Source organism: Aristolochia californica, unplaced genomic scaffold, assembly GCF_029961685.1.
Source record: "Aristolochia californica isolate CCGP_79_NKW_82.1479 unplaced genomic scaffold, dmAriCali1.0.hap1 SCAF_9, whole genome shotgun sequence".
NCBI lineage: Eukaryota > Viridiplantae > Streptophyta > Magnoliopsida > Piperales > Aristolochiaceae > Aristolochia > Aristolochia californica.
Genome location: NW_027182290.1, coordinates 27,555,044 through 27,567,778, shown reverse-complemented (window position 1 = coordinate 27,567,778; position 12,735 = coordinate 27,555,044). Strand labels below are relative to the sequence as shown.

Genomic DNA, 12,735 nt, shown 5'->3' with positions numbered 1-12,735 from the left:
GGTTGCCTCCATTGAGGCACTGTGATCATAGAATTTGTTTAAAACCCGGATCAGATGTGGTGGTTGTTAGACCATATAGGTATCCACACCTCCAGAAAGATGAAATAGAATGGCATTGTCAAGCCATGCTAGAACAGGGCCTTATTCGCAGCATCCATTCCCCATTCTCTTCACCAGTCCTAAGAAACAGGGCCTTAAGAAACATGATGGCACATGAAGATTTTGTGTGGAGTACAGGGAGTTAAATGCAAAAATAGTCAAAGACAAGTTTCCCATACCAGTTTTGGATGAACTATTGGACGAATTGCATGGTTCTCAAATTTTTACCAAGTTAGATTTACAATCGGGTTATCACCAAGTCAGAATGCATCCTTCCGATATTGAGAAAACAACATTTTGTACTCACCATGGACATTTCGAACTCGTGGTGATGCCATTCGGGTTATCCAATGCACCATCCATGTTTCAAGCTTTGATGAATGAGGTATTCTGTCACTATCTCCAAAAGTTTGTGTTAGTCTTCTTTGATGATATTTTGATTTACAACACATCAAGGGAAAAATAATTGGAAGACTTACGACTTGTTTTCCAACTTCTTCGAGCACATCATCTCTTCTTGAAACGTTCTAAATGTTCATTTGGGGAACCCCAAGTTGCATATCTTGGCCACATAATCAGAAAGTGTAACAGTAGACCTAGAAAAAATTACAGCAATCACCAATTGGCCCCAACCGCACAACATTACAGCCTTAAGAGGATTTTATGGGTTAGCGGAATATTATTGGAAGTTCATAAAAAATTACGGAACGCTGGCCATTCCCTTGACCAGTCTTCTCAAACGCAATGCCTTCAATTGGAGCGATGCAGCTACGGACTCCTTCAATGCTCTCAAATAGACTTTAGCTTCCACCACTGTCCTGCAATTGCCTGACTTTGAGGCCTTATTTGTGGTAGAGTGTGACGCTTCCGGGGGAGCTATTGGGGCGGTTCTATAGCAAACTCAACATCCCATTGCATATTTTAGCCACCAATTAGCGGCACATCACCAGAAGTTACCCACTTTTGAACAAGAACTAATTGGTTTAGCCAAGGCTGTTCAACATTGGTGGCCCTGCTTGTGGGGATGCAACTTCCTCATCCGCACTGATCATTAGAGCCTCAAATTTTTACTGGGGTAACACATCTCTACTTCTCCATAGCAGCATTGGATCAGCATATTAATGGGATTTGACTTTATGGTGAAACATAAGCCGGGAAAATTGAATAAGATGGTTGATGCCTTATCCCGACGTCTGGATGAACAACACCAATTACATGCGATTAGTCAGCCAAAGTCTCTCCCGTTAGACCCCATTAAAGAGGACCATCAGACTACTCCACCACTCCAGGAGTTGTCTCATAAGATTACGGTAGGGACAATGGACTCCAATTGGGCTATCCGGGACAACATTATACTGTATGACAATCGCATCTATTTATAGCATTCTTCTCCCTTGATTGCAGTAATTTTATCCACTTATCATGATAGCACTCATGAGGGCATTTAAAAGACGTTGCATTGGATTAGGGCCGATTTTTCCTCGCAGGGTATGAAGTCTGAAATTTCTGATTACGTGGCCTCGTGTCATGTAGACCAACGCAACAAGGCCTAACATTTATCACTAGCTGGCATCCTTCAACCACTTGCCCTGCCCACAAAGGTTTGGGTTGATCTTTCTATGGACTTCATTGATGGCCACCTCAAAATTTCTGGCAAATCCGTCCTATTTGTGGTGGTTAAAATATTTTCAAAGTACTCTCACATTATTCCATTGGCTCATCCATATACGGCTTCCAGAGTAGCTCAAGTGTTTTTAGAAAATATTGTTCGTTTGCAAGACATTCCGAAGTTCATCATGAGTGATCGTGATGTAATATTTACCAGCCACTTCTGGAGAGAGTTTTTTCGATTATGCGGTACCAAACTCAACTTTTCATCTTCTTATCATCCGCAATCCGATGGACAGACTGAGGTTGTTAACCGCACGGTGGAAAAGTCCTTTTGTGGGCAACTGCCCTAAATGATGGATAGAATCGCTTCCATGGGTAGAATATTGCTACAATACGTCTTGTCATACAACTTTGCAAGCTACCCCTTTCAAGGTCCTCTATGGCAGGGATCCTCCACGGTTGCTTTCATATATGGCCGGCTCCACCAGAGTTGAACCTCTTGACCAGGCACTGCTGGATTGTGATCAGGTACTCCAAGACACTACCCAATGTCTCAAGAAAGCGCAGGCTCGGATGAAGGAATATTATGACAAGGGGCACAAATATGTTACTTATAACCCCGGTGATTATGTGTGGCTTCACCTCCAACCCTACCGTCAACATTCCATTGCTAGCCCCCACCACAAGCTATCACCCAAAATTTTTGGGCCCTTCTCGATTCTCCAATGCATTGGCCAGGTGGCTTACTAGCTTCAGCTTTCACCAGACTCTCAACTTCACAATGTCTTTCATGTGTCACTCCTCAAACCCTTCAAGGATACAACACCACCTCCACCTCCGTTCTTACCTCCAGTGAAAGAGGGTCGTGTTATCCTCTCTCCAGTCACAGTTTTGCAAGCTCGATAACTTCATAACAAGTGGGAGGTTCTCATCCAGTGGGCTGACATGGATGAAGCGTCTGCAACATGGGAAGATGTGGAGACATTCCGCCAAGCCTACCCTGCCTTCGAGCTTGAGGACAAACTCTTTCTCTAGGGGGGGAGTGATGTTATGAACTCAATAGCAGGTTAAGTCATTCAAAGGCACCGTGGCTGAGTCATTTAGTATTCATTTACTTTTCTTTCAATTTACTTTTACTTCATTTTTATTTCAGTTGAAGATCTAATATGCCGCAAGGGCATTATTGTAATCTTTTATCTTGAACTCATGTTGGCGCCAACCCTACTTAGGAGGGAAAGTGGAATGGGAAAAGACAAGTCTGATTTTAGCCTAAACAAGGATTTGGAGTTCTCCTCAACAAACTCTAAGATTTGGAGTTCTCCTCAATGAACTCTAAGGTCCAGGTTCCCTCACAAATCTAATTTCTTCTCTTTTCCATATATTGAAGCCAAGGGTAGTCACAACAGTGCAGTACTCATCCACTAAACTTTGGAATATCCTTCCCAGCGTCGTGTTACAAGATCCATGACCCGGGACCGTAACATAACCATAGCTGAAACTCTTCTATGAACCACGCGATCATGTGATAAGATGCCAACTCGGGGTTATCATGGTGGGTCCCACTTGATCTTCCAACTCATGTGATAAAGATGTCAGCTCGTGGTTATCATGGTGGGTCCCACTTGATTGCCAAATCTTCCAACTCATGTCAGCTCGTGTGGTGACTCATCACGCCACCTCACATGATCATGGTGGGTCCCTCCAACTCGTGTAACCATGGTGGGTCCCACTTTGTAAATGTCCTTTTAATCCCCAACTAGAAGAGGAGAAGAAGAAGAAGTACAAGAAAGAGGTATTTTATTCTACATGTCGTGGTAATTTTTATGTGACCAAAGAATTCAAGAAAGGGGGAGAATAAAAGATGAAGAATTTTGCATCTATGAAGAATTTTTTCAACAAAAGAAGATTGAAAACAAAGAATTTTTTTCTTGCAAGTTGAAGTTATAAACTCCACCTTGAGGGGAAGTATTGAAGTGCATGTATGGAAGAGTCTTACATGACTATCACAACAAGAAGTCTCACAAAGCTAAAATTATTATGGAAGAGTCTTATAGGAATATCACAAGAGGAAGTCTCGTAGATGAGTCTTAGTTAATGATTTTTTAGTTATGTTAGTCTTCTATTTATGTTTAGTTGTTCAATTGTTCTACATCTTATCTTTAGTGTTTAACTTTGGCTGTAACTGGTACAAGGGTATTTTAATTGTAATTGGATTCTACTTGTTTCATCTATTATAAATAGAGGCTCATTGTACTCAAATTACATCAAGTTAGTGAAATTTTTTTCTTTTCCAAAAATTCAACAAAAATACAATTTCACTATACATAATTAAATACCGGAGTCAAATTGAAACTTATTCCAAGTAATAGGTAGTACTTGTACAATGTGACATATACACCACAATCATACCTATAGGACCTAGTAGTAGTTAGAAACAGTGTAAACATATAAAATAGCTTTCTATTGTCGTACTAGAGTAAATATTTACCCTTCTTTCCATACACTTTTGTGTGTTGAACTATAAAGGCCATTGGATAACATCTACTAACCCATGTTGATCTCTAAGATGATCCAGAAATATAAGTGACCTTTCCAAAACAAATACAAATTAGATGTGCATTGTGCAGCCTTGATAAATGAATAAAGTAGAAAAATTAACTTACCATTGGCTCAACATCTTGAAGGTGACCCTTCTTCGACAATGTGAAAACACGGTTCTTAATGAAGATGACAAGCAATAACCAATAATAGTTTGCAAGAATAGGCCTAATTACTCTTTGTGCCTTTGTACTCCTCCACACTGAAGTTATTGAGGCACGATAACAATGTTTTGTTTCCTTCTATATTTGGTTCCTCATTAAGTAAATAAAACTTCAACTATCAAAATATGATTTCATTACACCCACAAATTACATCACTAATGAAGCACAAAAGGCTAATTTCATTTACATGAATAACCAACAAGTCTGGATTAAAGTACACATTTTCATCATTCCACTTTTGAAGCAATGCACCCCAAAATATGATGTCCTATATGAGACGTGTGAACACCTAACCCTTTTACTTAGATTGTCAACCAAGACCTTATAAAAGTTCAGAATTATCCAATGATTATGCTTGCCTCATTACTCAACTCTTTCTGATGGCTCACAATTCCATCGATGCTCTCAATGCTAATACATGCGTCATCAACCAATTTCCATGTTACCCTCATCAGCAATTTCAAGGCAGCATTGGTAGCTACAACAAACATTTAAAGAGGGGTGGAGATTTTATTTTATTTCTAAACCAAGGTAGGCTTTGACTTTCTCTTAAGATGCTAATTCTCGTAGGTCCTCTTCAATAATTTTTATGCCATGGTCTATAAATGCAACATGCCTATAACACTTTTGACCTCATGTATCACTACAATTTCCCTTGCCCCGTGTCCTTCTCCCTTCTTGTCATCTACTTCTTTCCCTCTATGTTCCTCCACTCAGCTTCCTTTCCAACTCTTTTCTTCCCCTTTGTCTTTTTCCCTTCTTCCTTCTTCCTCACTTCTTTTCCGGCCCCTTTCTTCCCATCTACCTTCATTCCCTCTCCTTTACTCCCCTCTCCTTCATTTTCCTATCTTTTCTTCCCATGTCCTTCCTTTTTTTCTCCTTCTTCCCTTAGTACCCTTACCCTTCCTCATGTAAACAACGTATGGTGACTGCATGTTCAGGCTAGGCTTTGTTACACAAGTGTAGGGAAGTGGTTGAAGACCCATACAAAATGGTTTCATTTCTATTGCAATGCTGCCTAGCCAATGAATAATGGCCTCTTCATCCCCTACCACTTCCCATACCTTGAGAAGCATTTCAAATGATCAACTTACTCTTGTAACTGCATGATCACTTCATCTTTTTGAGGCACCTAAATCATCTAAGATGTAACAATCAATTCATTTTAATAAGACCTATGAGTGCTCAATAGAAGCACATGCTCATAAAACAAAACTTATTAAATGATAGCTTAAAATATTAATGCAAAGTAACATCAATAAATTTAACTATGTATTTATAAATTGGTCAAAGGACTTACATTGAGCACCAATGTGCATCCTGATATGCATCTTTTTTTATTTTATACTATGTATTCACAAAGATGGTGTATTGTGAATTGATGCACTATAGCACCCCAGCCATAGGTATCCAACTTTGATAAACCATCCACATATTTGTACAATGGCATGGGAGTCTTGCAGTTTGCTTGATCAAATACGATGTGATCCAAGGTGAGGGCAACTAAAAATTTTACAATGTTTTTAGAAGAATCATCCCCACCCTACGAAACTACCTCTCCCAACTTATTCACAATTGATAGGCGGTACAATTTTTCTACACCATCAATAAAATCTTTTAGAAATTGAGACATATCATCATTTCTTTGTCATTCAATTGGAATACATGCAACTTTAGCCCTAGCATCATGGTGACTTCTTGGTCTAAGAATTTTATATTATGTTTGGTGACCATGAAGGAAGTTGGCTCGCAGTGAAACCTTTTAATCAACTCACCAAATAAAGCCTCTTAAGTGGAATGATCACCAATTTTGAGGAGACAACCAAATGGCATTTTCTGGAATGCTTGCATTACAACCTCACTTAATTTTAGGGATGTGACTATCTTGTAAAATTTTGTAGGAATACATCTTACAATTGTTGTCATTTCTTAATCCTTTTGGTTTGTATGCAATAAACATAAACCAGATCAATTTAAATTAAATGTTATAGCCCTGCGCATAATCATGTAATAAGCATACAAATTTGACTTGAGCTTGAATGTAGATACAAATATCTACATATAATGTGACCGCAACCACCCTTGTAAAAAGATGGAGTTCATTTCAGATGCACAGTATTCTCAGTGACCAATTAAAAATCCGTACGGTTCTCAATGATGAATATGTAATTAGTTAGTTTCTATGCATGACCAAAAGATAACTAACAAAGTAATAGCAAATGTTATTTATCCTTGTAGGAAAAGGTCGATTGACCGATCAATCCAGTTAATTTGATTGATCATACTTTATGGAGCTGGCTAGGTAGTGTTCTAGATGATCGATCATAGAACAGGGTAATAATCAATAATGCTTTAAAGCTCAAAATGGCAGTTATCCGTTCATGCTTTATGTACTTTTACCAAACTGCATTTTGTATGATCAATCAAGCCCATGTTGATCGATCGATCATGCTTTTTGCTAGATTACAAAAGTTTGATTTTAAGCATGATGATGATGTAGCTAAGGGGTTTGGCAAGTTTAAAGCAAGCTTCATAATGCATAGGTTAAACATGATTGTGAGAAAAATGCCTAAAGCTTCGAAGTCTCTTCGAAGTCTTTTGTATTGTCTTCTTTACATGACTAAAGTTTTTGAGATATTTCTATGTAGCCTAAACTCTAGTCTTCAAATGTTCATTTATTCACTTGTGGGTGCTTCTTCAAGATGACTTGACATACGGTTGAGCTCAAGGTCTTGCATTGAGCTCTGTCTGTTCTTTGTGTAGACCTTAATCTTTGTTTCTTGAAGGAGTTGCATATAAAATGCTTGAATACAAAATAGTATAAACATGGTTAAACTTTGTTATCATCAAAATATAGATGGAGGTGAACTTAGACCAACAGAAGGCTAAGAAACCTTTCTCCTACTATTGTAAGCCACAAGTTATTGTGCAGGCAAGAGGTATTGGTAATCTCATTATGGGTCGAGGCTTTGTGTGCCTAGTGAACTAGTGCTGCAAATCCTAATTGTGGAACTATGAAAGATTATCTAGTTAGCTATTCAAAATTCCTTTTTGTGTCTAGGCTAAAACTTAGTTAGCTATTTTAAATCTATGTGAAGGTGTATTATTGTAGTCAATATAGTAGCATAAATCCGAGTGTGGGTAGCATTGTAATTAGCCTTAGAGTTGATCTATTGTAAATACTATAGGGCAACCCAAACTTAGTAGACTCATAAGGTGTTAAAATATTTTGGGGGTGGATTAGAATCCATAAAAAGATTATAAACCACCTAAAAATCTTGTGTATACTTTGTATTTAATTGCTTCCGCATGCACGTAAGATTTAACTATAATGAATGTTTTGTAGCTTTTAACAAGTCGTAGAAATATGGTAATCATATTTTAACAATTGTATCCATCATATTTTAAAAATCCACCAAATACAGTAATCGTATTTTAACAATTGACATATAAAATTGTATTTTTGTCTTAAAATTTTTTAGTAGCTTTTTAGATACGTGTGGCCAAATCTAATTTATTAGATTAAGCTAAAATTAAGCTACTAATAAAAATAAATATTAATCAAACTATTAATAAAATAACTATGAATCAAACTCTAATTTTTCGAGAAAATATTTATAAAAAAGAACATTGCAACATGCCATAACCTGAAGATTCACTCACAATCAATCCCTTCAAGTCAGACAATGACAAACGAGTTCATAATTATAACACAATAGATAACTATGTCCACACCACTTACATAAAAAACATATTATCTCCACATGAGATACTCCATTTTTATCCTAAAAAAGAAAACCTGCCTATTGTTGCTCAAACAATTGCAACCCAGACGATTTACTAGTAAGAGGGGACATAATAAATTGGCAGAGTGGCCTTGCTGAGTTTGTAGAAAGAATCATGAGTAAACTCATTATATCCTTTCTGAGATGTAGTTAGCAAGTACATTAATTGGTCTTGAGTTATCTACCTTTTTCAAATCTAGAGTTCTGACCTTGATGCGGACCAAGTAATCAGCAGCAATCCAAGCAAAACTAAGCCTGACAGGTACATTGTCTCCATCTGGTACTTTGGAATCAATGGATCTCTTTATCCATTCAGGGTGATAGGTCACTTGGTACCATGCGGAAGCCTTCCGTTCGAAAATGGCGTTCCTCTCATCCTCAGTGAGCTCGTCATATCCAGGTCCAATTGCCTCAAAATAGTGCCTGGACTCTTTACGAAGCGCAGTATAAGCACGTTTTAACCTTTCCTTGAGATCCCCTTGCTTTCTGCTGCTGTATTTGGGCATGGACCAAACGTGACCAGTCACAACCTCCTCCTCATAATTTACCTTGTACTGTCCCAAAAGAGCATTTAGTGCCCCATCATAAGAGCATTTCTTGTCCCATGCATCCCAAAGAAAATCTTCAGAACCTTGCACCTGAAGATCTGTATCATAAGATATGTCCGAAGGAGAATTATGTTCCATCAATGGGGTATCTTCATTGTATACATCTTTAGTTTTGCGATAGAGCCTTCCCAAGACTTTGTCGGACCTGTAGCTTTGGAACTCATGCTTTTCCATGAAGTCAGGATACACCTTGGGTTTCAGATGTTGAGGCATATTGATGACCTTGCCAGTTTTGGGAAAGTCTACTGCACAAGCTGCCAGCTCTGCCAATTTGAGGCATTTCTCATCTAAGGCTCCAGAGTCACTTAGGTCAGCATGCACAACGTGGGCATTGGATATGACACCTATGCTGTCAGTTACCATGTACTGGAGAAAAAAGTTTACCATGTCCTGTTAAGCAGATAGCAAGTGTGTCAGAAGGGAGCCAAATTCTTCCATCAAATTCAACATAAAGGATACACCCACGCCTAGTTTCAAAGACGACAAGAAACTTATAATCAATTTAGCACCCTTAACTATTCATGCAGTTTCTATGTCTGAAAAGTGCAAGACTACATAGAGAAAAGAAATTTGAAACAGCACAAAAGAAGCAACTCATTGCTCTTTTACCTGATGTGTCATCTGAGGCTTCACACGGCGTCGCAATTCTTTGACTTCCCCACTGGAATAGTCCATTGGTGGCCAGCTCTTCTTGCCTGGAGGAATAAGGTTTTCATCCCATGTTACAAAGTAAAGGTCCCCATCTAGGTCACTTCCAGATGCTTCATCTGTATGAGGCCGATCACCTTTCTGAGGGAAGACCAAACAGTCAACTAGATGATGCAACCCAGGAGCGTCAACAGCTTCCAGAATCCGAATATCTCCTGGGTGAAGACAAGGATTCTTTGCTATTACCAGAGTCCCAATGATCACTTTCGCATTATTTTTCAAACCTGAAAATCTTGAACCATGCTTATTGAAAGACTTCTCTAGTAAAGGGTTGGATACTTGGACAAAGCACTGTCCGTGTTCAAGTACCCCAAGTTCATCCAAGCAACCTAGCAACCATCTCCCCAATGGTACAAAGATCCTAGCCTTGTGTAAAAGGTCCCCTACCTGGGCAGACCACAGACAAGAGAGCATACCTCTGAGATAAGGCTCAGTTTGAGGCCTGAAACCAGCACTTAACATCATGGCTGCATTATTGCCATGCTGAGCACATGAAGTAGTTAGAACCTCGTATGCTACATCAGCATTCTCAAGAATCTTGTTCAGCTTAAAAAGCATCCTATCCTGCATTTTCTCAAAAACATCGTCAGGGACACCCAAGGCTGAAAGTAATGTGACAATTTGACGGTTTAAGAACCCAGGCTGGAAGTAAGACCATGAGACCACTTCAAGCATTCTGTGGTTAGAACGGAATTTGTCCATGCTTGGTCTCAAGGAGAGATGGTATCCATCATTATTTCCTGGCCAACATGCAATAACACCCTTATAGCCTGCATATCTGATCTGATAAGCAGAGGGTGGATCAGGGATTAATTGCAATTTTTCTGCAACTACAACAGCGAGATCCATTGAGATTTTTCCTACGCCATCTGAAAACACAAAGCCATTTCTCTTAATATCAGGGATTGAGTTCACCCTCTCAGATGGAACATTCACAGTGGCAATTGTAGATGAGAAGCAAAGGCCCATCCTTGCAGCATTTTTTGCTACGTTCTTATCGGTGAACTTTCCCATCCACCTCCAAATGGAAGACACTTTTGTCTTATCGTCATCTGCAAAAAACCAAGCAGACTGATCCCGTAGTTGATTTGACGAAAAAGCCAGGAAGAAGTACTTCCGCCCACATAAAGGAAACCCTTCACTCAAAATGCTCTTCACCCTTCTAAATATTGTTGTTTTCTGTAGGAAGAAATTCGAAGTGATGTCCCTAACAATTGGAGCAACAAAAAAGTTAAGAGAATTATTATTCATTTTCTGCATGGCTTCATCTGTAAATGTGACCCTTAAAAATCTATCTGCCACATCTTTGTACCTCCGCAGAACCCTATTTGAAAGCTCTACCACTGAAGGAAGACAATATGCTTTTGTGGGTGTTATAATCAACCTCCTTACCTCAACACTTCCATCAGGAATCTGAGAAGTCTTGATAAGCTTAGGGTTCTTTATCAGCCACTCTTGTATACTTGTCAAACTTTTACAAGCATCAAATATAGGACGTTTATAAGAGCAGATTTGCCTTAATGCCACCACATTCAGCTCTGGTGTGTGATTTCTTAATAGCCCAAAAAAGGCTTCAGAGAGCTGATGCCGATTGATGATGCCACTGTGCACCAAACAATTAACCAAGAACAAAACATCAAAGCTTATTCCTTCCTTGCAAGGGACATGGTAGAAAACATTTGACATAGGGCAACCATACTCAGCCTCATCCCGAGCAACAAGCTGAAGATTAGGCCAATCTTCAGCAATTTTCCGCTGTCTTAGGTAAGCCATAGCATTCTTCAATTTACCATCAAAGCGGGGTGAAAAGGAGATCTTGTAAGTGTTGCACCTCCCAATTGCTCCACTAGAGGTGAAATCTGTTGTCCTGATCCAGGGATCTTCATCATCCAACAGATTAAATGGAACTGTATCGTATATATCATCATCTGATGTACGATAATAAACAAAAGGAGACGACATGAACTCTAGAAGCAGTGCAAATTGACTTCCCACAGAGTAATGCTTCATTCGGAGAATGTCCCTCACCATGAACTCCAACTTGAAATTGCATTTAATCACGGCCTGCTCATGTCTAGACTTGAAAGAAAAGGCAGTCTCCCTTGTAAGCAAGATCTTACAAGTATCATCAAATGGGTCAATAAGGAAGTCTATTCCCAGATCAGTCCCCTTCCAAGCAGCCCAAAACTCATTGGCTTGAAACATACTTCCAATTTCAAAGGTTACATTGGAGAATTTGTATGGATCGGCAATCCTCCGTTTAACACCGAAGGAACCCTCCATCCCCAAACGGACTTTAAGTGGGCGGCCGTTGAGCATAAGGGCAGAGCGGCCTGCATCAATATAGGCCTTGTTTGCAGTCTCAGGAGATACAAAATGAACAAATGCATGGGGTTCAACCTTCTGATAGTCATTCATCGGTTTGACTTTAGATGTGTCAGCTTCAAAGTTTGGAAAAGATTCTGGCGGGGTCCATGATTTCTTCAATCTACATCTCCAAATCATACCAACCTCTTTTTCTAAGAAGTCACATAGATCTTTTGCAGATATGCTTCGGTCAAATCCACCAAAACTGGCTTGAGTAACAACTGGTGCTTTTGCCTCGCTTGAATTCTCCTCCGACCCCATTCTTTTATAACAAACGAAGAAAATTTCTCTTTAAATATTTGAACTTGAATTCTGTCAAATCCACCAAATATTTGGCTTAAGAGGCAGACTTTAGAACAAAATTAGGAAAGAAAAGTTTATCTAAAACTGAAAAAAGTATGCAAGATAGAGTGAACCAGAATTTTCGTAAAAACAAAACCAGTTATACCAGATGAAATAGAAAAGTAACACATGAAATCAGATATAATATTCATTCGCTTCGGTTTAATAAAATCAATAATTAGATCTTCGAATCTTTAACAACTCTGATAACATAACGTATGTTCTCATAGCCCAAGTTATTTAAATTTTAAACAAGATCAATGATACCATCTAAACGATCTTCTCAGTAACCCAAGTTTTGGTTCGTTTCTTCAAGAAACTATAAATCAATAAGGAGGACGGCACGGAAAGTAAAAATGTAAAGTATGAGCAGATAAAAAGATGCCATACTGTCGATGAAGAAAACGCAAAATAGAATCCATTAAGTAATCCATAAAAAACGGGGAAGCGAAC

The 12,735-nt window shown here is 38.9% G+C and overlaps 1 protein-coding gene across 1 annotated transcript; it reads right to left on the bottom strand.

Moving 5' to 3' along the window:
- Positions 1–8,126: 8,126 nt before the first annotated feature.
- Positions 8,127–12,201, bottom strand: LOC137941110 (RNA-dependent RNA polymerase 6-like). The gene is made up of 2 exons (XM_068786375.1): positions 9,475–12,201; positions 8,127–9,255 (listed from the first exon to the last, which is right to left on the bottom strand). Exons 1-2 carry the CDS (start codon positions 12,199–12,201, stop codon positions 8,386–8,388), a joined length of 3,597 nt encoding a protein of 1,198 aa, XP_068642476.1. The 3' UTR covers positions 8,127–8,385.
- Between the last annotated feature and the right edge of the window lie 534 nt (positions 12,202–12,735).